The sequence below is a fragment of the Chiroxiphia lanceolata genome, chromosome 26 (genome assembly GCF_009829145.1).
Source record: "Chiroxiphia lanceolata isolate bChiLan1 chromosome 26, bChiLan1.pri, whole genome shotgun sequence".
In the NCBI taxonomy this organism is placed as follows: domain Eukaryota; kingdom Metazoa; phylum Chordata; class Aves; order Passeriformes; family Pipridae; genus Chiroxiphia; species Chiroxiphia lanceolata.
The window spans coordinates 1374009-1396107 of NC_045662.1; the positions used below are offsets into that span (position 1 = coordinate 1374009).

Genomic DNA, 22099 nt, shown 5'->3' on the forward strand with positions numbered 1-22099 from the left:
CCTGGGGGTCCTGGTTCCATCCCTGCTGCCCACGCACAGTGCTGGGGTGATACTCAGCTGCTGTGGATCCAACACCTCTGCCAAGGGAGAACAGAGCAGGGGCTGAACACGCTGCTGCCCTCCACACCTCCCCCTCCCCCTGCTCTTCCCGGGGCACTAATTGGCATTGTGCAAATTAGGCACTTGCACTAACACCAGAAGCATTCAGTATATTACAGAAACAAAACCAAAAGACACCCTCCACAGAACCAAATGCACCAGAAAGTAAAACACAAATAGAGTATTTTAGGGAATTGGGGGGGGGGGGATTTTTCTCCTCAGCTCACCTCTGAGAGCTCCTTCAGCCTCGTCTTCCCCCGGGAGCACACAGGGAAGGGGAATCTGCTGCCTATAAATAGGGAGGGAGCTCATTGCTTTCAGCTGGGGCTGCAGCCACCAGGGCTCACCCAGAGCCCGAGATGAGCTCAGCTGGTTGGAGCCTGGTGCTGATAAAGCCAAGGTTTGGGCTCCATCCCTATGGGCATCATTCACTTGAGAGCTGGGCTCACTGATCCTTGTGGGTCCCTTCCCCTCAGAACAGCCTGGGAGCTGCAGGGGTGGGGATGAGGACAAGCACAGGGATGGCCACACCACCTCACACCTGCACACCCATCTCCTACACCCAAACCAGCCATTCTTGCCCAAAATGTTCTCTGGGGTGAATCTGGCCCTGTTCCCAGTACACTAATTAGTATCATTAATGTAATTAGCCCGAAGTGGCTGGTTCTGGATGGTACTGGGGTGTTCCTGGGGGACTTTTTATGTGGTTTATTCTGCATTAATTTTGAGGGTTTCTGGGGGTTCAGTAAGTGCCACAGTGAACAGGGTCTGGAGGGGGGGCACCCAGGGGTGCTGGGGGCAGGGCCTGACCCTGTCTGTGGGATCTGGGGGTGGGGGATCCCCTGGGTGCAGGATCTGCTTTCTTCCCCTCTTGGTACAGACCACGTTCTGTGGTGTTCTTCCTGGTGCTGGGTGCAGCAAAAGGGGTCAATGTGTCCAGGATGTGGGTTTTTTGAGGGGGGGGGGATCCCTGGGGTGCAGCCCCCCACCCTGCAGGGTCTTTGTGGGGGTTTTCCTGCAGGATATGGGATGGGGGTGGGTGTCCCTGCAGGACACTGTGAGGAGGGGTGGGGGATCCTGGGGTACAGGATTTGTCTCTGCTGAGGGAAAGGTGTCCCCCAGGTGCAGGACCCAGCCCTGCCCTGGGATGGAGATTCCACAGGGTGCTGGATGTGGCCCTGTAGCACATTCCAAATGCAGGATCCACTCCTGAGGCACCCTGGGCTGGGGAGAGGGGGGGGGTCTCTCAAGCTGTAGAATGTAACCCCTTAGCACCCTGTTCTGTGGGGTGGGGGCTCCCCAGGTAGAGGATGTGACAGCTTAGCACCTTGTTTTGGGGGGAGGGTCTCCCCACGTGCAGAATGTGACTCTTCAGCACCCTGTGCTTAGGGCAGGGGCTCCCCTGGGTGCAGGATACAACCCAAGAGGGAAGACTCCTCCAGCTGGAGGACAGCACCCTGCAGCCCCCCATCCGGGGGGTCTCCACGTATGCAGGATGCGACCCCTCAGAACCCTGTGCTGGGGGTGAGGGTCTCACACATAGAGGACGTGACCCTTTGGCACCCTGGGCTGGAGGGGGGGGCACTTCCCGGCTCCAGGATACACCTCGGGAAGGGAATTCCCGCGATCTGAACCCCTCCCCTCCCGGAGCACCCTGCGCTCCTCATCCCGGGGGTCTGATGGTGCAGAATGCGACCCCATCAGCACCTGTGCTCCGGGAGGTGGGGGTCCCCTAGGTCCAGGATACACCCCGGAAGGGGGTGTATCCCCAGCTGAAGGGCAGCACCCCGAAGCCCCTCATCCTGGGGGCCTCCCTTGTGCAGAATGCGACCCCTCAGCACCCTGTGCTGGGGGCTGAGGTCTCACCATAGAAGACGTGACCCTTTAGCACCCTGGGCTGGGGGGGAGCACTCCTCGCGTCCAGGATACACCCCGGAAGAATTCCCCCAATCTGACCCCCCCCTCCCGGAGCACCCTGCGCTCCTCATCCGGGGGGTCTGATGGTGCAGAATGGCGACCCCTCAGCACCCTGTGCTTGGTCCAGGGGACTCCCCTGGTCAGGTTACACTCTGGGAAGGAATCCTCTCCCCTCCGAACCATCCCAGCCCCCCCCTTTTCCCTGGATCCCGGCCCCGATCCCGGTCCCCATCCTGGCCCTGTCCCGCCGCCAGGGGGCGCTCCCGTCCCGCTCCGCCCCGCTCCGGCCGAGGGGGGGCAGTGCCGCGTGCGGCCGCCAGGGGGCGCTGAGCGCGGGGCCCGGCCCCGCCCCCCCGCAGGTGACCCCCCCCCCCCCCCCCGCCCGGGGAGCGGCCGCCTGAGCGGGGTCCCGAGGCCGGTCCTAGAGCCGGTCCTAAAGCCGGTCCCTAGAGCCGGGACTGTCCCCGCCGCCGTCCCCGTCCCGCTCTCGTCCCGGCCCCCCGGACGCGCCCCGCGGCCGCCATGGCGGAGCAGGAGAGCCTGGAGTTCGGCAAAGCCGACTTCGTGCTGATGGACGCCGTGACCATGCCCGAGTTCATGGCGAACCTGCGGCTGCGGTGAGTGAGGGGGCGGGCGGGGACCCCCGGCCGGGCTGTCCCGGGGGTTATCCCCTCACACCCCCCGGGTTGGTGAGTGGGGGTCAGGGATTGGGGATTTTTCCGTGGGATGGAAAGCCGGGTGGGTGTGAGGGTGCTCTGTCATCACTCGGGAAAACTGCCCCCGTATCCCCCTGTCCAGGCCCACCTGCCTCGTGGGACCAGGGAGGGTTGGGAGCGAAGGGACCTTGAGGACTTTACTTTTAAACAGCGTGTTGTCGATCTTAGCCTATATCCCAGAGTCATGGAATGGTTTGGGTGGGAAGGAGCCGTGAAATCATCCCATTCCACCCTCCACCGTGGGCAGGGATACCTGCCACTATCCCAGCGTGGCCCTGGACACTTCCAGGGATGGGCCAGGCACAGCTTCCCTGGACAACCTGCCCCGCTCCCCTCCCCTCGCCTGTGCTGAGCCCGGCGAAGTCGCTTTGGAGGAAAAAAACAAACAAAAAAGAGCAATAAAAGTCTCCAAGTCCAAGGTTGCTCCAGCCTGGAGTCGTGCGTTAACATTCCCTCGTCTTTATGGTTTTATTTTCCCCTGTGGATGCGATGGGTGCCGGGAAGATCCACGTTTCCTGCCTGTTCCCTCTGGGAAGTCCAGCTCAATCCTGGGCAGCGCTGGCAGAGCCGGGGGGACCCCGAGGCTGCCTTTACTTTCCGCTGTAAAACATTCATGGGAGCTCTTCCCGATAAACTCCCGTGCCCCTGCTTGTGCAAGGATTTGAGAATTGCCGGGGGGAGATCTGGGGGATAAAAATGTGTTTACCTGGCTGTGTCCCCCAGGCTTCCTGCCTGTTCCTCTCCTGCCGCTCGGAACCTGGGGATGGTTTGGAATCAATGACTCGTCAGGTCCGTGTGGATGTTGGACACCCTGGGAGTGACTCTGGCGGTACCCGAGGGAAGAGAGGGGGGCTAAGCTCCCTCAGCAGGCTTAAAACACTGAGGAAGGAGAAAATTAAGCTTTTTCGGACAGCTGCGATGCCTCCTCTGGGTGAAATCCGCAGGTTTTGTGGTCTGGCTGCATCAGCCGCTGAGTGCTCGGGAACCTTTGTGCCACACGGACGCACCCGTGTCCTGCAGGGTCAGGGCTCGCATCCTGCGAGGTGTAATAACAACCAGAATACTTCATGTTATTTTTCTTTTCTGTTTTGGATTTCTGTTTGGGCAGAGAGGGCATTTGTGCTTAAATACCAAGAAAAAGCAATGAGAATGGTTGAGCTTTGAGGCGGTGTCAGATTTAAGTGCGTTTTGCAGTGCCTCTAACAGTTTAAATTTGTTGTTCATTTGGGCACTCCGTGGCATTCTAATCATATTAGAAAGGGCTCCTGCTAATTTCCTGTAATTAGCAGGAAACTTGTGTGTCATAGTTTGTTCTTGGGGTTTTATTCTTTGGTTAATGTGTAATTCTCAGATGTACCTTGTCATTTCCAGTACAATGAAGGATTGGAAAAGGATTGCTAGATAGCTGAAAAATCAACATAGGATGTTGGCTGCCTTAAGGAATCAAATTAATTAGTTGAGAGGCGCCTTGCAGGGGCAGACTTGGCTAATTTTGTATGAAAGGATGAGCAGAACAAGAGAACAAACTGGTGGTTCTGGATCCTGGTGTGTAACTTGATTTATTTTTTCCTCTGTGCTGTTGCTGATTGTGCCTGAGGGTGTTGTCAGGACATCTCTCCTGGTGTCCTACAATGCTCAGGCTGCTCTCGTGTTTTACTGCTTTGGAGAGGGCAATCAGCTCTTGCTGCTGCCACATGTGGAGTTGTGTCAGACCCAGCTCCAGCCCGGATCCTGCCCTGCCCGGGGGTTGGGTGTCACCTTGTGCAGATGGCACCAGTCACCTTTGTGCTGCTCGTGTGCTGAGGGGTCGGTGCTGCTCCATCCTTCAGTTCCAGTGGTGGGTTTGTTCACTTTACACTGGGATGGGCTCCACCCTTTTCCATAAATCCAGCTTTCTGCCAGAGCTATTTCTGTTCGGGGTCACTGCCTGACCCAAGACGGGCTGTGCTGGATTTAGTTCCCAAGTGAGCCCCGGTGTGGGTGGAACTGAAACCATACAGTCTCGGTGCACACGAGGATATTTCCCCAGGGATGTCTCTAGTGGGAAAAAGAGAAAGGGTGAAGTTGCACTTTTCATTGCTGTAATGTTTGAGTTTGGTGGTGCTGACGTGGGCTGGGTGAAGCGTGTCTGGGTAGGGGGTGGATGCAGTGGGACTTTACTGCCTCCTTTCCCAGCCCTGCACTCGTGCCCAGTTATTTGTAGGTTTGGGTGGTGATTCAGCAGGAATATCACAGTGTCAGGACTTTTTCATGGCCATGTCTTACAGCTCCTTAATGAACTGGCTGTTTCACTGGACACTCAGCAGTCACTGAACGTTACAATTTATTGTAAATAAAAGTCATCCTGTCCTTGAATGCCTCAGTTCTCAGTCCCAGCCTCTGGTTTTGATTCTTAGTCATCAGAATAATTAAAAAAATGATGAAAGCAGGACTGTGGGAACAGTTAGTGTGGACTCAGTAACTTTGTTTCTTTAGAGAAACCTCCAAAGCTTTACCAGACAATTGTTCCTTGAGGGGTTTGTAAATCAGAATTGTTACAAACAGCCGAATTTGAGCAGTTTGTGCATCAGCAGCTGACTTCAGACAGTCCCTGCTCCCCTCTGGGGGCAGGTGCTCTGCTGCAGGAGGGGTTGGCATTTCAATTCCTGTCAGAGGATGTCACATTAATTAAAAGACTCCTTAAAACAGGGAATCTTTTTCATGTCCAGCAGCTCTCGGGTCTGTCAGTGGCAGCCAAGTATTTATTTGTACTCGAGTAAGGAAAGGGAGAACATCCTGCTTTGGATTAATAAAACCCTTTATTTCAGTGGGTTTGACTTTGTGACTGTGACTGTTCCACGCAGGTGGAGCAAGGTGGTGCTTGTGGAGAGGGATTGTTGGAGGGGCCAGAGCTGCTCAGCTTTTGCAGACACTGTGGTGTGAATGAAATTCGGTGGGAACTGTTGGGTAAGAGAGACAGGAAACTCTGCAGCACCTTGTTTTTCACTGCACCACAGAGAACATTTCAAGTGGTGAAAGGGATCATTTTTGATTTACTTCTGGATAAGGAAGAGGGCAAGGAGGTTATTTTTCACAAATACGAAATATCCTGGTTTATAGATTGTTTCTCGTCTTACCCTGCAAAGAGTGTTCTGCACAGTTTTGATAAAGAAATCAAACTTCAGGGCTCTAAAAACAGAATGTGGAATGCAAAGAGGGAGAGCTGGAGTTCCCAAATTCTCTGTTCTGCAGGCTCAGGGGTGGCTGCAGGAGTCAGCTCAGAGCAGCTGCAGGAGAGTCAAACCTGATCCGTCCCAACCCTGGGTAACCCCAGCACCCCTGAATCCCAGCTGAGGGCTCTGGAAGGCAGGGGAAAAGCAGACAATATTATTGCAGCATCAGGGAGTGTTTGGGGCAGTCTCACGTGAGCTGGTCTTTGTGTTCCCACATCTGCCTCGGGAGCAGGTGCCACCTGACTCATCTTCTCCTGCTTTCCAGAGAGTTGCTCATTTTTCATCAGCACTGACTGTGCAAATCCCCTCCTGGGAACACACCAGAGCTGTGTCACTGTTATTAAAGAACTCAAGGATGCATGAAAGGAAGGCAGGGAGAGCACCTGGTGATGTGTAATGATCATCAAATGAATTTTGGGTTGTTTTCCTCTTTTTTTTTTTTTTTCAACTAGTTCCAGCATGAAACCCACAGGGGAAGCCTGTAGTTGCTGCTCAGGTGGTTCCTGGTCATCCCAGCCCACCTGAGCCCGAGGATGTGGTGCAAAGAGCTGGGCTTTCATAGTCCTTGCAGTTGTGTCCCTGCACGTGTGGTGATTTCTGGCCTCTTCCAGCAGCACTTCATAAAAACACAGTTAAAAAAAAAAGTGTTAAAAGGTAGTTTTTCGACTGTTTCTCGAGTATTCTATAGCACAAATCCCAGCATTTTCAAATTAATCATAGAAACATAGAATATGTTGAGCTGGAAGGGACCCATCAGCATCACTGAGTCCAACTGCACAGGACACCCCAACAGTTCTAAATTCCTATTTATTGCAGACACTTTTGAAAGACTGATCATATTTTTTATGATTATTACTGTTTTTGGCATCAGGAATCTGTACTGAGAAATGTAGAACTGCTCTGAGAATGTTCTGTGAGTGTTTGCTGCTGAGGGAAGTGTTTGCTGTGCTGGGCGTGGGCTGGAGCCCTAGAAAAACCTTGTAGCAAACTGAAACAGGGACTTGAGCTTTAAAATCATGAAAAATTGGGCTTCAGAGTCATAAAATCCCAGAGTGGTTTGGGTTGGAAACTCATCCAGTCCCACCCCCTGCCACAGGCAGGGACACCTTCCACCAGCCCAGGTTGCTCCAAGCCCCGTCCAATCTGCCTTGGACATTCCAGGGATGAACCTGAAGTTCTGAAAGGCCAAAACCCCAGCAGGGATGTGGATCCCATTGGATTCTTGATTTGTTTCCTACCCTTTCTGCTCTTCCCTTGTTTAACCTCATTTCCAGGTTTGGAGTGAAGGGTGGTGTCTGTATTGCACTGATGTTTTTACACCACATTCCTTGTCTTTCCAGCACCATCTTAAACATTCATATTTTGGGTTGAAGTTGTGGTGGCAGAGGTTTGGCTTCACATGAGGTAGTAAACTGTATTTAATCCCAGCAGGGGAAATATTATGTGAAAGCCTGGTTTCATTTGTGCTTTTGCTAATGAAATATTCATGCTTCATAAACAAGCTTTTCATGCCTTTAAGTCATTTTAATTTCCTCGTTTTAAATAGTTATGAATATTTTAATTGTTCATGTAGTGTGGAATTAAAGAGCTGCTGCTGGGAAGAGTCTGTTTTCCCCCTGGAGAGGGGACCTGCCTCTGTGTGTGCTGCAGGACACTCCTTGGGCCAGTTGAGTCTCATCAGCTCTTCCTGGCTGCTTCTGAGTTGCTCAGCTTGCAGAGAGCTGTCTCGTGTCAGGATTTGGAATGAATGGAATGAAAATTCCCCTTGGTCTGTCAAAATTCGACTTACAAGCTTGGACAGGGTCCAGCTCGATCTTCAGAGATGGAAAAGGCCATTGATCTCACTTAGAAAGCAAATCCCAACTGGACAAGTAGCACAGGGAGGCTCCAGGCCAGCCTCCCAACTCCACAGGGAACAGGGTGATTCCTGACGGCATTCCCACGATCCAAGCTTTGGATGAGGTGATGTCCAGCCTGGAGCTGGTTTTGCTTCCATATGTGCTGAGTTTCTGTGGTTTCAGTGAATCCTCTGCCCTCCCTGCCTGGTAGAACCTTCTCAGGTGGGAGTTTGACAGGAGTCTTTTTATAGCAGGTGGGAGGGGTGGTGGTGAACAGTTTTAGCACCTGGGTGTTGAATAATAGATGAGGTTGGATTTAGGAATGGGATCAGTCTCAGAGGGCCTTACACTTCCAAACTCTTCCCCTGCTGGTCCTGCCTCCCAGCTGAGGCTGAGCTGTGTTCCTGGTCCTTGTCAGAGCACAGATAACAACATTTCATTGTGGCTGGGGAGGGACATTCGTGTTCCAAGGCATCAGGTGTGAAGGAAGGGCCCGACAGAATCAGCTCTGTAACCAGGACTGCTGTGAATTAGCTCAAAAGGGGACACTCCTTATTGCATCTTTTTAAATAAGCTGGTGTTTTCTGCTATCTGCACAAAGCACATCTGCAGTCAGCTGGTGTTTTAGGAATTCCTCAGCACCTTTTTCACAGAATCAGTTATGTTGGAAAAGTCCTCTGAGATGATCAAGTCCCCCCTGTGCCCAATGCCCACCTTGGCACTGAGTGCCACAGCCAGGCCTTCCTTGGACACCTCCAGGGATGGGGACTCCAAACCTCCCTGGGCAGCCCCTGCCAAGGCCTGGCCACTCTTTCCATGAAGAAATTCCTCCTGCTGTCCAACCTGACCCTCCCCTGGCACAGTTTGAGGCCGTTCCCTCTACTCCTGTCCCTTGTTCCCTGGGAGCAGAGCCCGACTTCCCCCCCGGCTCCCCCCTCCTGTCAGGGGGTTGCAGAGCCAGAGGTCCCCCCTGAGCCTCCTTTGCTCCAGGCTGAGCCCCCCCAGCTCCCTCAGCTGCTCCTGCTGCTCCAGCCCCTTCCCAGCTCCATTCCCTTCCCTGCACAAGCTCCAGCCCCTCCATGTCCTCCGTGCTGTGAGGGGCCCAGAACTGGACACACACAAGGTGTGACCTGAGCAGTGCCAGCACAGGGGGACAATCCCTGCCCCAGTCCTTGCTCTCATCTCTTCTCTTCTCTGCAATTATTCTGTCCATCCTGTGAAGTGCTGGGGGTCCTGAAGCTCCTCAGAGCGGACACTGCATCTCTCTGGGATGCTGGTGAGTAGAATCCTGTTCTGATTTTTGACTGCCACCACCCCTGTGAGGTGGCTTGTGTAACCTGCATTGTCTTAACTGCAGTAATTTATCATTTCCTCCAGATGAAGGTTGACTTTAAGATCTGCCAAACTCTTACAGTCAACATTAGCTAATGTTTTCAATGGGTCTCGTGGTCTCCTTTAGTCAAGAGTCCTTTATATTGACTTCTGTTCCAAAATCTGCCTCTTCAGGTGGCTTTGCTGATCTACCACACCAACCTCTTGTATTTCTTTGACTCTTTGCATTTCTTCTGGGCTGAACAAGCTTTTAGTCTCCCTGAAGGTTTCCTCTTTAGTCATATTTACTGGAATTCCTTTAAAGATTCAGATCTACCTCAGTATTTGGCTGTTACATCATCTCTCTCCTTTCTGCATCCCTGGGTCATGATGACATCTTTTTATGGAATGAAGACATTCTGAGGGGTGGGAGGACACAGATGCCTGCACACAGGTTTGCCTGGAAGTGTGAAACCAGGGGGCTGTGGTGGCAAATGCTCATTTCCAGCTCTCTGAAGCACAAATATAATTTGTGAAGAAGATTTCGTTTCCTTTCAGGGCTTTTTCGGTCGGATCTGATGAGGTGTCAGCTCCCACTGCTGCTGTCATGTGTTGATGTTTGTGTCTGTTAGACCAGGAGGAGGAGTAGGTGTTCCTTGTGGTGTGTTCATGTGCCAGAAGATTTGGCTGTCTTCTGTCTTTGGGAGTGAAAAAGGGGCATTAGATAGACTTAACTTGTTTGAAAATACTTTTTTTTTAAAATTCACATTAAACTGTTCCTGAGATAAGCTGTGTCTTTTGCCAGGAATGAGGTTTTTCTGGTCCCTGGGGTTGTTGCAGAGTTCTCCTCACCCTGCCTGCGTGGGAGCAACGCCCAGAGCACCTTTGGGTGCTGGTTTGGATGGACAACAGATACTGTCCTGCACAGATACAGCCCAGCTGAGGTGGGAAAAGAGGGATGGCATGTAAAGACCTTATAAATAAAACAGTTGTTGATGATAAGCCAGAGGACCCAACCCTGTCAGCACTGATGGTCCTGCAGTGCTCAGCTTCTCAGGCTCACCAGTAGAACTGTGACCGATGCTGGGGTGTCACCAGCCTGTCCTTGCTCTGCCTCCTGCCTGTCCTGGTCCTTTCCATTCTGCCCCCTGGAATTTCAGAGCACTTTTCTGTATGGAATTTAGATCTTCTCCTTGAGCAGTGTTGCAATATTGGTGCCCCAGCACAGCTGCCACTTGCCTGGTGTGAGCTGCCTTGAGATGTGTGACACTTCAGTCTGTGTGTGACTCTTGGGCTGGTTTGATCCAGAGCCTTCAGAAAAATGCACTGTTGGGTGAAAACACAGCATTAAACCAGTTCTGTGTCCCTTGGCAGCCACTGACCTGCCACGATGTTGTTTCTCATCCTTGGGGGTTTCTTGCTGTTCTCTGGATGTCAGCTGTTGACTCCTGTCCTTCCAAGAAGTGTTGTTCCACCTGACCTTCCTCTCTCCTCTTGCTGGCTGCCTGTATTTCTGTAACTGCAGTATCCTCCTGGCCATCCTTGGTGGCTCTCCTTGCCTTCAGTGCCCTCTCTGTGCACGTGGACTGTCTGACTTGGTCCTCTCTGGGCCTTTGCACTCCCAGTCAAGTGTTGTTTCCCCTGTGGTGTATCAGGCCCAACCTGAGCCATACACAGAGCCCAGTCTTGCACTGATTTTTGTGCTCATTCCTTGTCCTGTGCCTTGACAAACCCCCTTTCCCATGGAGCTCCTTCAGAATTATCTGCAGGGATTGGTTTTGCTCTCAGTTTTATCTCCTACACCCATCTCCCTGCCTCCCTCCTGTTCCACCTCAGGGACACAGCTTATCTATCTCCTTCCAGTGCTTATCAGTTCCTCCCTCAGCACTGATCTGTACCATGTCTGTCCCAGAACCTCCTGACCAGCATTCTTGGGGTTTTTCCCTCAGTTGCTCCTTTTGGCATGGAAGGAACACCACAGAAATGTCAGCACAGCCACTGCCCCCTCCTTCCATGTGTGATTTATGGAGCCACCCAAGCTGTGCCCCGGGAGCAGGTTGGGGTGCTCTGACCCTGGTTATCCTGCTCAGGTGGTTTCCTGGCTCCTCTCTGGATCTGTGCCCCTTGGAGTTGGTGTCCTTGGGTCTGGACACAGCCTGGCCCGATGTTGTCCTGGCTGAGGTGGGACAGGTGGAATCTGATTATCTTATCTTCACCTGCTCCTGTTTGAGGCTGATGTAAGTTAATTTAGGAAGCCTGAAGGCTCATTCCATCTTCCTGGGAAATAAAAGGTGGAGATCTGTGGCAGGACTCTGCAGTGTGTGGGTGGGAGGTGCTGCAAAGGGCTGAACGTGCAGTTTGGGGTGGGTGGGTCCGGGTCCATCTCCAAACACAGTGTTCATGTTGGTGGTTTTACCCTTGTCCTGTACACACCATCCTGCACCTTATTCACATCACACCAACTTGAGCTTTGTTTCAATGGAACCTCTGGAAAAGTCGCTTGTTCTGGGGCTCAAGGAGCTGTAAATACAGTTTAGGCCCCAGACAAATCCCAGGACATTCCTGAGCTCCGAGTCTCCCAAGTGAACTTGCCCCTGCTCACTGCAGAGAAGATCCTCTCGTTTGCTCCTCATACCATTGGAAAGACACTTTGCTGCTTTTCCTTGTGCTTGCAGGGCAGAAGTACCCCAGTGTTCTCCTAAAGCTGGATGTAAACACCTCCCTGGAACAGTAGCTGTTAAACTTTGTTGAAAAGTGCTTAGCAATGACAAAAAATGTTATTTCTGAAAGGATCTCTGTAGCACTGAGGGGTTTTTTTTTTTGCAAATGAAGTCCAAATTTACCACAAAAATGTCCCTGTAACCTCCTATAATTCAAAACATATTCCTTGTTTCCAAAGCACAGGCAAATTACCAGGGAAGCAGTTCTAAAATAAGACTGAGGTTGGATGTATGACTTTGTGGACAGTGCTGCCTGATAATAAATGTTTCCTTTTTTGAGTTTTTGCCTGTGTTGCAATAAGAAAACTTTGCTTTATATGGTTTGTGTGCTGACCTGTTTCAGGTGAGGAGGACACGAAGCACCAGCACAGAAAAAGGAGGTGTATTCCTCTCCCTTTTTCTCCCTGATAAAAGTAACATTTATGTCTCCAGCAAAACAAACAAATGGGAATCTTGTCTTGTTTGCTCTTAACTTGTTTTTTGGGCCGTGCTGCACATCCTGGCTTTCCAAGGATGCAGACATTCCTGAGCTAGACATCTCCAGCCTCTGGCAGCTGCTGCTCTGACTCTGTCTTAGTTACAGGCAACTTAAACCCCTCTGAGGAGATGCCAAGGGAAAGTCGATCCCTGTAAAGCTTTTTAAACCTGGGAGCTGGACTGGAGAGGAAACACAAGGAAAGACTGAACAATTTTGAAATTATTGGGAATATTTGGCTTAATTTTTCCGATCAGTTGGTAGAAAAACATGTTTTCCATTAAGGACTTAGAGTTTTGGAGACTTAAAGGGGGGCTGCGTATTGTCAGGCTGAGTCTTGTTTTTAAGCAGCACATCTTGGCCTCCTGGTTCCATTCTGGGAGCTCTGAGGGGATGATGTGGTTTGGGGGCTCTGCTCTCCCACCAGAGGCTGGGGTGAACTTCAGGGGCCAACTCAGATGTGTCACAACTGGATTTAGGGAGAAAACTCTCGTCAGTCTTCTCCCAGGAATTCTTCTCCATAGGATTGTTCAGCTGCTCTGCTGAGGGGCTGTTTGCTAAATTTAGTGAGCAGACCCTGTGCAAATAAACAGATCAGGGTGATTTCACTTGGTTCACTGTTTTCTTGTTTAGCTTGGGAGCTGCCAACTTCTTGTGTTGCAAACTTTGCAGCTGAATCATGAAAACTGTAGAATTGGGTCATTATATTTAGAATGTTAAACTCCCTCTGATACACTTTAAACCTTCTGCCTTTCCTGTGTTGTCCTTTTATCTAGGAAAAAAATTAACATAAGTAAATACAGTAAACTTAGTGACTTTTGAAGACATTCTGTAGCACCTTGACCAAATGAAGCAATAATTTGCTAGGGTTGCTTTACTATTGTACATTTAAACACAGTAATCACAGGATGGACCATGAACAGGTTCTTACAGAACCCTGGCTTGCTCAGTGACAGGGTGATGTGGTACCAGGGATATGGGAAGCTCAAGCATTTCACCAGTAGGGTCAGTATTGGGTTTTGTTTGTTTTTATCAAGATGCTTTTGCTGCCTTTTGGAGGGCTCCTCCATCCCTGTACGTGGTTATGTGGCAGAAATCTCGTGCTAGCAGGACATTTTCCCATCATTTGCAGTGCCAAAGGGTTTTCCACCTCAAGTGCCAAACTCTCCCACGTCTGATGAGCAGGGTAAGCCCAGAACCAAACTGGGAATGTTTTCAGGGGGAAAACTCCCCCATCCCCAACCTTTCAAGTGGAGATATATTGGCTGGTCTTGTTTAGGACAAATGAGCAGCCTGGGTTTATCCTGAGGGGGGATTTGATGTGGAAGCTCAGAGCACTAATGGCCAGATCCCAGATAATTTGCTGTGTAGGAAAATGGCCCAGTTGTGCCCTCCCATCTGGGCATCCCCGGGTGGCACAGGGAGAGTGGGAGCCTTTGGTTCCTTCCCTGGGGGAATGGGAGTGCATGGATATTTTGCAAACTAAAAGTTTCTATCTCCAAAGACAGGGATTCCTTTGTGTTTGACCTGGGGTTGATACTCTGTGTACACTCCAGTGCTGTGAAGTGCCAATAGTCCTTTTTTTTTTTTTTTTTTTTTTTTTTAATTTTTTTATCATGGGGAGGAAATAATGTGAAAAAACCTCCTATCCCATATCAAGTACAAACCATCCATGTGTCCGTGAGGACACTCAGTGTGTGAGGGAGCAGCACTGGCAAGATCAACCATTCCCTGCTTTTGTGTTCTGCTTTCTGACATATTAAGCCTTTTAGATATTCTGTGGCTCTTTCAAACTTCACAGTGATGAAAAGCTAAAACCCTCTTAATAAGGGTGAAGATGGTTCTATTCTTTTTTACTCGAGGGGGATGTATTTTAATAAAACAACAGCAGTTATCATGATACCCATGGAATCAATCACAAGTGCCAGGGGTGAAATTCTTTTCTCAGACTTGTGTTTCCCTCCCTGCTCAGTGCTCCATCCCCTTGGGTTGTCTGGGATTAACTTATCCTGCCATGGGAGTTTTCACACCAAGGATTTTTGCCTTTGAATTTGCATTTTTCACTCAGAGTGGAAGAGTTGGAGTAGTTTTCAGTGTCCCAGAAACTTTGAGTGAACACGGTGAAGGTACAGACAACAAAAGGATTTTATGGTAATGTGGGAATTCCTTTTACAGGAACTGTATCATGACAAGAACTGAGGGGTATTGGGAGGGATGTTCTTGCCCTTGGGGCTTTCAGGTCCTCTCTGGCCTCCCTGTACTCCTTCAGGTCCTGGAAGGTGCTGTGAGGTCTCCACACAGCCTTGTCCTGTCCAGGTTGAACAGCCTGTGCCTTGGATTTCCCTTGCTTCATTTACCTTGAACTGCCTCACAGAGGAGTTGAAAGAGCAATAATCTATTTTATTTATTCAGTGGGTACCATCTCCTAGTCTTGGTGTGACTTGCTTTCTTACTCAAGTGGAATTTGGGGCCCTCGTGAAAACTTACATTGTTAGAAGCACACTTGTGAAGATACTGTAGGAGATTATTCCAAATACAACCATCCTGTGATCTTAAACTGCTTTAAAATTGCCCAGGTGCTGATTAACTCCCTGACGAATTTGGCCAACACAGGTGGCAACGTGTGGACGTGGCTTTTTTTTGGTTATGGCCTTAGTTCCTTCTTTTCCATGGACAGATATGGCTGTGCTGGGGGAGCAGGTTGGGATTTCCTCCAGAGATGACTCACATTTGGCCAGATCCACGTGACCAAAACCAGGCCAGGCCACTACAATGTGTCTATTTAGGTTACTTAGTATTTTATCCAGTAGTCACTGAGCTTGCCCTGGTAGCCTGGATTGGTGAACTTGCCTTTCCCCCCCCCCATTTATCCACCCGAAGGCAAACAAAACCCCCAGGTGAGGGTGGAGTGTGTCTCAGTCTGGTTTTGCTGCTCCCCTGCCCTCCATCCAGCTGGAGTGGAACTTGCCCAAGGTCACCCTTGAGGCAGCAATCCCGAGTTATTCCTGCCGGGCCCCTGCCCCTTGGCTGGTTTCTGCAGACCCGGGACTGCTGCTGACACAGCCCGTGGGAGTGCTGGGGTTAATTAGCACTAATTTCCCAGATAGCCCCAGCTAATCTCCAGTGGATGGTGTTTCACTGTTGCAAAACCTCAGCAGCAGCCAGGGGCTGGTGGTGGTTTGTGTTTCTCAGTGGCTGTGGAGCTGCTGGGATGGGCAGGAGAGACCTGAGGGAAAACACTGTCCCTGTGGAGCCTGTGCTGTGCATTCCCGTCTGATCCCGTGCAGGAAGCAGGACTCGTCTGAGAGCATCATCCTGGGGCGTCCAGAGGGGTGGGAAAGGTTCCTGATGCTTTATCCAGAGCGAGACCATCCTGCCAGCAGGTTCCTCACCCGTCTGGAGTGGCAGCTCTCAAACGCAGCTGTGAGGAACCTGAACACACAACTGGAATGCGAGTTGAAAAGATTTGTAGTTGCTGTTTTTTTCTCTGCTCAGGACACTCTTCCCCGTTCTTTTCCATTCCCCAGCATTTTGTTGCCGAGCTCTTTGTCCTCTGGCCTCCGGTGCCTTACAAACAGTTTGTCTGGGGCCAGAAGCAGTGGCTTTGCTGTGGGTGTGTCACAGGTGTTTGAAGAGCTGCCTCTGAAAATGAATGACAAGGTTAAATGGGAGGCACTTGTCTACACTTATGGATTCCAGGGGCAAAGTTAAACACTGGGATCTAAACAAAACCCGAGCTATATCTTTCCAAGATGAAATTATCCTTGTTACGAGGCTCCTGTTACAGAGTTACTTCCTAATATTTACAGATACTGCTTCCTGAAAGGAGATTGTTATCAATGCTTTAGTGCTCCCTCGGGGCTCCAGCGTCGGGGGTGACCTGCAGGAAACCTAAAGGGGTTCATTCCTAATTTAAATTCCTTCTGTTGGAACAGGAATAACTCTTTGGACTCGGGAAGGTTTGGAGCAGGATCCCGTGTGCTCGGGGGCGCTCCAGCTCCCCTGGATGCAGGCCAGGGGTGTCACGGGGATGGTGCTCGGCAGTGCTGGGATGAGAGATCCCAGATCCCACTCCACCCTTGGAAGCTCCCACTCCTTGTGCTGCCCTTCCCTTCCCTTCCCCTGGCACTTGGCACAGCCCTTGTGTAACGTCCTGCAGCGGCAGAACTGGCTCCAGCAAAGCCCGGCTCTTGGACACGCCGGTGATTAATCAGGGAAACATTTGAACAACCTTAAATGGCAGGAGTTTGTTTTGGCAGGTGGGAGCGAGGGAGCCACCGCTGCCCTCCAGTGCTGGGGAGTCAAATCCCATTTTATCTGCCACGATAACTTCTCCTGTCTCAGGCTTTATACCTCAGCAAGAACTTCGGCACCGAATCCCCTTTTACACATTTTAGTCAGAACTGAGATGTTGTTTCTTCACACCCTCACTAAATGTTGCTTCTTGCTTCAGAAAATGCAGAGCACATACCTATGGTTGAGTAATGGAACGTCCCTCAGGACTGACATGGTGGCAGCTCCAGCTCTGTCCTGGACTTTGCCTTCCAACCCCAGGAGCTGGCACTGGAGATGGCCCCGGATATCCTCCAGGAGACCGGCAGGGTGAAGTCATGTACCAGCCTGCAGACTGAATTCTTCAATATTCTTCTAATAACCTTTCTGGAGGTGATTAAAGCAACTGAGCTCATCTGAGAGATTCCTTTAATAGTGTCCCTGGATTAGGATTGGGGGTTTTTAGGTTTAGTGAGACAATAGCTTGCCTTTAAAAGATCCTTGAGAAGTGAATGATAAGGGAGAATTGATTACTCTGGTCATTTTAGTAACATTCAGTCTGTGAATTATTTTGGATTCAGAAGCTCCAGATTCTCAGCACCTCTGCTGTTGTGTTATATTTTGAACAGGAATTTAGTTTTGACTCTAGGAGCAGGTTCCTGGCCTTTCTCCTTTTTAATCCTTTTAATCTCCTTGTTGGCCAACACAAGTTTCGTTGGTGCATCCATGAATTTCATGGCAGTTTGTTTGTTTTACTGAGGCAGAAAGCACTTACCTGAACCTAAATTTTTTATGCTCTAGAAAACTTCCAGCCTCTCTCTCAGACTGTAATGGTTAGGGAAGGCTAAAAATGACTGTTTATATCATGTTATTGCCCGAGATAGGAGATGTCTGTGGGCTGCAGGCCCAGGGCCAGCACTGGCTTTGGTTATGGGGTGTTCTTAATTCTGTCTTTCCAGAAAATGGTAATAAGGTGTGTTATTTGTCTGTGCTCAAGTAAAGGGAGTCAGCAGCAGGGAACTGCACAGGCACTGCAGGCTGGAGTCGGTGTTTGCCTTTAAAAAACCTCCCGCACAGATTTGAGACAGTCAATCAGGCGGGTTGTGAGTCTGGCAGGATGTAATCCATTTTCCTGAGTAGTTTTGATTTCCTTTGGCCTGTCTGTGCTCAGCTCGTCACTGGGCCTGGGCTGAATTGGTGTTGACTCCAAGGTGCTTTTCTCATTAATTCAAGCGAAGGATATCTGTGAAAAGATTATGATTTGCTTTTATCTGTAGTAAATGCAGCCTGTCAAGAAAACTTGTAAATGCTAAACCTGTAAGGGCCCATCTGCACATAATTTTCCAAGTCCCATTTTATGGCTGCACGTGCTGGTTGCAGTTCCTGGTGCAGAGAACCAGCTGGCAGACGCTGCTCCTTGTTTTTTAATAAGGTCTGAAGGCACAACACACGTCTGACACAGCCCAGAGAGTGCTGTGGCTAAAGAGTTTATTGAGTTTACTTGAAATCTTAAAGGGCCTCTAATTTAAGGCATGTTGATTTTCTCAGAAAGCTTTTGTTAGTTTGGCCACAGGCCATATTATGTAAGATATAATTATTTGGCCTCAAAGTAGTGATTTGAGCAAGGAAACAGTTTAAAGCTTGGTGTGGAACACAGGTGGGGTGTGTCCAGAAAGCCACAGGTTCCTTTGGTGCCTGTGTCACAACCAGAGCTGAGTCTCATCCCCCTGAGTGCCAAGAGGCAGGAAAATAGAAAACAATCAGGAAAAACTCCTGGTTTCACATTTTCCAAAGGGCTTGGTGGCTGAGTTTGCAGCTCCTGGGTGGTGTTGCCTCCTTGACAGACTCCAAGAGCTGGTGTGGGCTCAGCTGAGCAGGAGCAGGGTTTGGGTGGCTTTGCCCAGGATGGGATGGGGTCCTGCCACCAGAGCCATCAACAGGTCTAGTTGTGCTGGCTCAGGAGCCACAGCTGAGGTGGTTTTAAATCCTTTTTCCTGGTATTGAAAAGAACTGTTGGGAACCTCCTTAAATTCCCTTTAACCAGCTACTTCATTTTCCTTGTGGGTTTTTTTTTGTCTTTGCCCTAGATGGACTCAAGGCAGTCTGGATAACGTGTGTGGAATCACCAGGCCATGTTCTGCTGCACACAGTTTTCCTCTGAGATGACCTTTAAGGCCTTGTGTTGGTTGCATTTCCATTTAGGGAATCCTTGAGCTATTTGATATTACTGGGGGGGGGAGCCTTAGATAGAATCAGAATTTTCAGTGTTTGTTTTTTGATAGTAAATTGCCTTCTGGGGTGTCCTCCAGAAGTTCACACTGCAAATCCTACGAACAGGGCTGCTCTCAGGGGTGGCAGCAGCAGCTCCTGGGGTGAGGAACAATGTGGGGCAGAGAGGGGACACCCCAAGCACAGGGACAGGTGACTCTAAGGGTGTCCTGCTCATGCCCTGCTCAGCTGCACCAGGGGAGAAGAGGAAAGGTCTGGCACTGAAAGTGTTCCCTATTCCCTGAATTATGCTGGAGACCCAGGATTTCTCAAGATCCTGGACACATTTGTAGTTCTGCAGAAACTGTGCCTTAGTGCAGCACCAGGGAAGGCTCTGGGGTCATTCTGTGCCTCTTCCTCACACATCCAATGCTGGGACAGCAAGAGCTTGGTTGTACCAGGAGCTTTTTAATACCTGTGTGAATGTCTGGAGCTTCTCTGCCCTAAGACAAAGCAGGGAATGTTGCCAGCAGTGGCAGGAATTAACTTGCTGAAAGTGCTTTCCTGTCTTAAGCTTTTATGCCTCTTCAAGGTGGCATCACTGTCGTCTTGGGAAAGGTCAGATTAGTGTTAGATGGTCAAAATACCTGTCATGTATTTCCTGCTGAGTTACCAGGGGATGAACCAAGTCAATGAGTGCTGACAGACCACCCTGGACAAACTGGCTGAGGGGTTGATTTTCAAAGCTCTGTGCCTTTTACCTGCCTTTTGGGTGGACTTCTCTCTTCACTGCCACCAGCTGTGCTGTGAAGACAGTTGTGTCCAACCATTTTCCCTCCTTTTTTTTTTTTCCTTAATTAAGCTTGGTACAATGTGAGGGAGGGAGAGGAGCATGGGGGGGCCATGGACCAATTCCAGGGTTCAAGAAGCAGCAGTAAAGGTGCCATTATAAATGAGCAGTGGCCTGTAAGGGGCTGCAATCTGCTCATGTAGGTTACTGGGTTGATCCCACTGCTTTGCTAACGGTTCTTTAGTCTGTTTAGATATTTTGACAGTCCTTTCAGTCTGACCATGAGGAATTGGTCCCTTGTGACTTCTGGATCATTTCCCCAGGTCACTTTAGCAGTTGCAGAGCCTGTCTGTAATAACACTGAGCTGCTGTTTCTGATCAGCCTGACGAGCAGCCTCAGTAATTGCAGCGGTGTTGATGTAATTGTCAGCCAACGAGCTGTAATTTGCAGTTGGGCCCCACTGCTGGGCCAGTGCGGGGCTGGAGTTTATAAGCTTTTAAAATACTGCTCCCTTTGTTTTGTTAACACACTGCTCGGATCTGATGGGCCTGTGATGAAAACCTCCCACGTGCCAGGCTCAGCCTTTGCCTCGTAATTACACATTTACAAATAATTACACATTTACAAACAATCGATGCTGTGGGGAAAGTGCAGCAGGAGGAGGCCGCGATTAAACAACCAGTTTTTCACGTGCCATGTGGTGTGTGAGCTGGGGTGGGCTGTGTGTGAGCAGCTGGACGGTGTATTTTGGGGCCCTTCTGTCCCAGGGTGGGGTTGGTTTGCCCTGCAGGGGCTGCTGGAAGGAGAAGGAAGGGACTGTCTGAAACAGAGCTTTGGAGGTGAGTGTCACACAGCCAGTGCAGCCTCAACCAGTGGAGCTTAAATTATGTGTTCTCTGAGATCTCTTTGGAGACAGAGCTCGAGCAGGTGGGCAGGGAGGACCTCAGGAGCAAAACAATCTGAACCCACCCAGTTAAACCAGGATCATGAGCACTGCCCTGCTTGGGAAGGGTGGTCACTGTGTGAGCAGGCCAGCAAGGACCGATCAGAAAGGACCCCGAATTCCTGAGAGTCTCCCTGGTTCATCAGTTGTATGTTGTGTTACAGTTACAGTGTTTGAAACTGAAATGGTGTTTGACGTTTTTGGGGTGTTTGTACCCTCCTCTCTCCCTGCTCACTGAGGAAGATGAAGGGGCTTCAAAGCCAGGCAGCCGAGCAGCAGTGAGTTAATGTTTAGTTATGGTAATACCTGGTTTATTCCTTGCACATTTGATCCTCAGCTGCCCTGAGTGGATGGTGTGGTTGCAGATTAACCACCCCATTGCAGAGGTGCATGTGAGCCCCGTTCAGAGGCAGCAGGTCCTGGCAGAGCAGCCCTGGTGTGCTCTGGGAGAACATGGCCCTGTGGCTTCCAGGACCTGGATCCCTGTCTCCTCAGCCTGGGGAGCTCCAGGCAGTGAAGCTGCAGAGCTGAGGTGGCTCCACACAGAGGGGCTTTAGCCTTTTTTTAACACACAAAACTTTGGCCTTTTGCACCATATTCCCTGAGCAGGGACCCCGGGGAAGAAGCTGCAGAGATGCAGCAGGAGGTGATTCCCACTTCTGCAACGTGGGCACCACACACCACCCCCACAGCTGCTGGGGTTAAGGTTTATTTGTACAGTCAGTGGAAACCTGGCCAGTGCAGTCAATGGTGAATCAACCCCAAAATTTCACCTACCCACATGGAGGTATCCAGGGGAAGGTTTGTGGCTGGTGAGTCCAGTGGCAGGGCTGGAGCTGTGACTTGGGAATGCAGTGACTTGGCAGAAGTTTGGCCTGCAGGGCTACTCAAATGGAGAAGATGTAACCTGGCCTACACTCAGGTGCCCTGTGGGAGCAGAGTGTGGGCTGTGGAGAGCTCTGGGAGTGTGCACAGCCCTGTTGAGGAAGATCCCTGTCCCAGAACTGCTGCAGCTGCTGGGCTGGTGAAACCTCTGCTTGGCCTCTGTTTGTGCCTCTGTATTGAAAACAGGATAAATTAGAAGAAGTGGAGGTGGCTGTTGTGGTGAAGGGTTATGAGTGGTTTGGGGAGGGCAGTAAATCAAGTTCGACTTGATAAACTAAAAGTGGAAATAAATCCCCAAACTTGAGCTGATGGCATTACACTGGGTCTGTCACCTCCTCTCCCCCAGCCTTCCTTCTCTCTCTGCTTCTCCTCACTCCCCATATCCCCCCCAAAAAAGGGGGGAAGAGAAAGAATTTAAGGAATAACTCTGGTAAAGCAGCACTGCGGGGTAGAGGGGAGGGATGTTTGAACACACTGATCCCGTGTTTCAGGGTTTGCAGAGGCCATGCAGGAATCCTCCATTCTTGGCTGGTGGGGATCTATTGTTCTCTTCCCCAGAGCTGGATGAGCCACAGCCCAGATGAGATATTTTCAGGGTCCTCTTCAAGTGGTGTTAAACTGTTTTGGATCCCTGCTCTGTCTTGCCTGAGGTTTCATCAACAGAGCTGGGCTGAGGGAAGGGTTTTTCTTGTCTCAGGTTACTGGACAGTTG

The 22099-nt window shown here is 50.4% G+C and overlaps 1 protein-coding gene across 5 annotated transcripts in view; it reads left to right on the forward strand.

Moving 5' to 3' along the window:
* Positions 1-2435: 2435 nt before the first annotated feature.
* The window catches only part of MYO1D (myosin ID), a 148587-nt gene continuing 128923 nt past the window's right edge, over positions 2436-22099 (forward strand). For all 5 annotated transcript variants that reach the window (XM_032711465.1, XM_032711467.1, XM_032711468.1 and 2 more), the window contains exon 1: positions 2436-2633. In XM_032711465.1, coding sequence (XP_032567356.1) covers positions 2539-2633 — 95 coding nt within the window. In that variant the 5' untranslated portion in view covers positions 2436-2538. The remainder of the gene's footprint in view (positions 2634-22099) is intronic.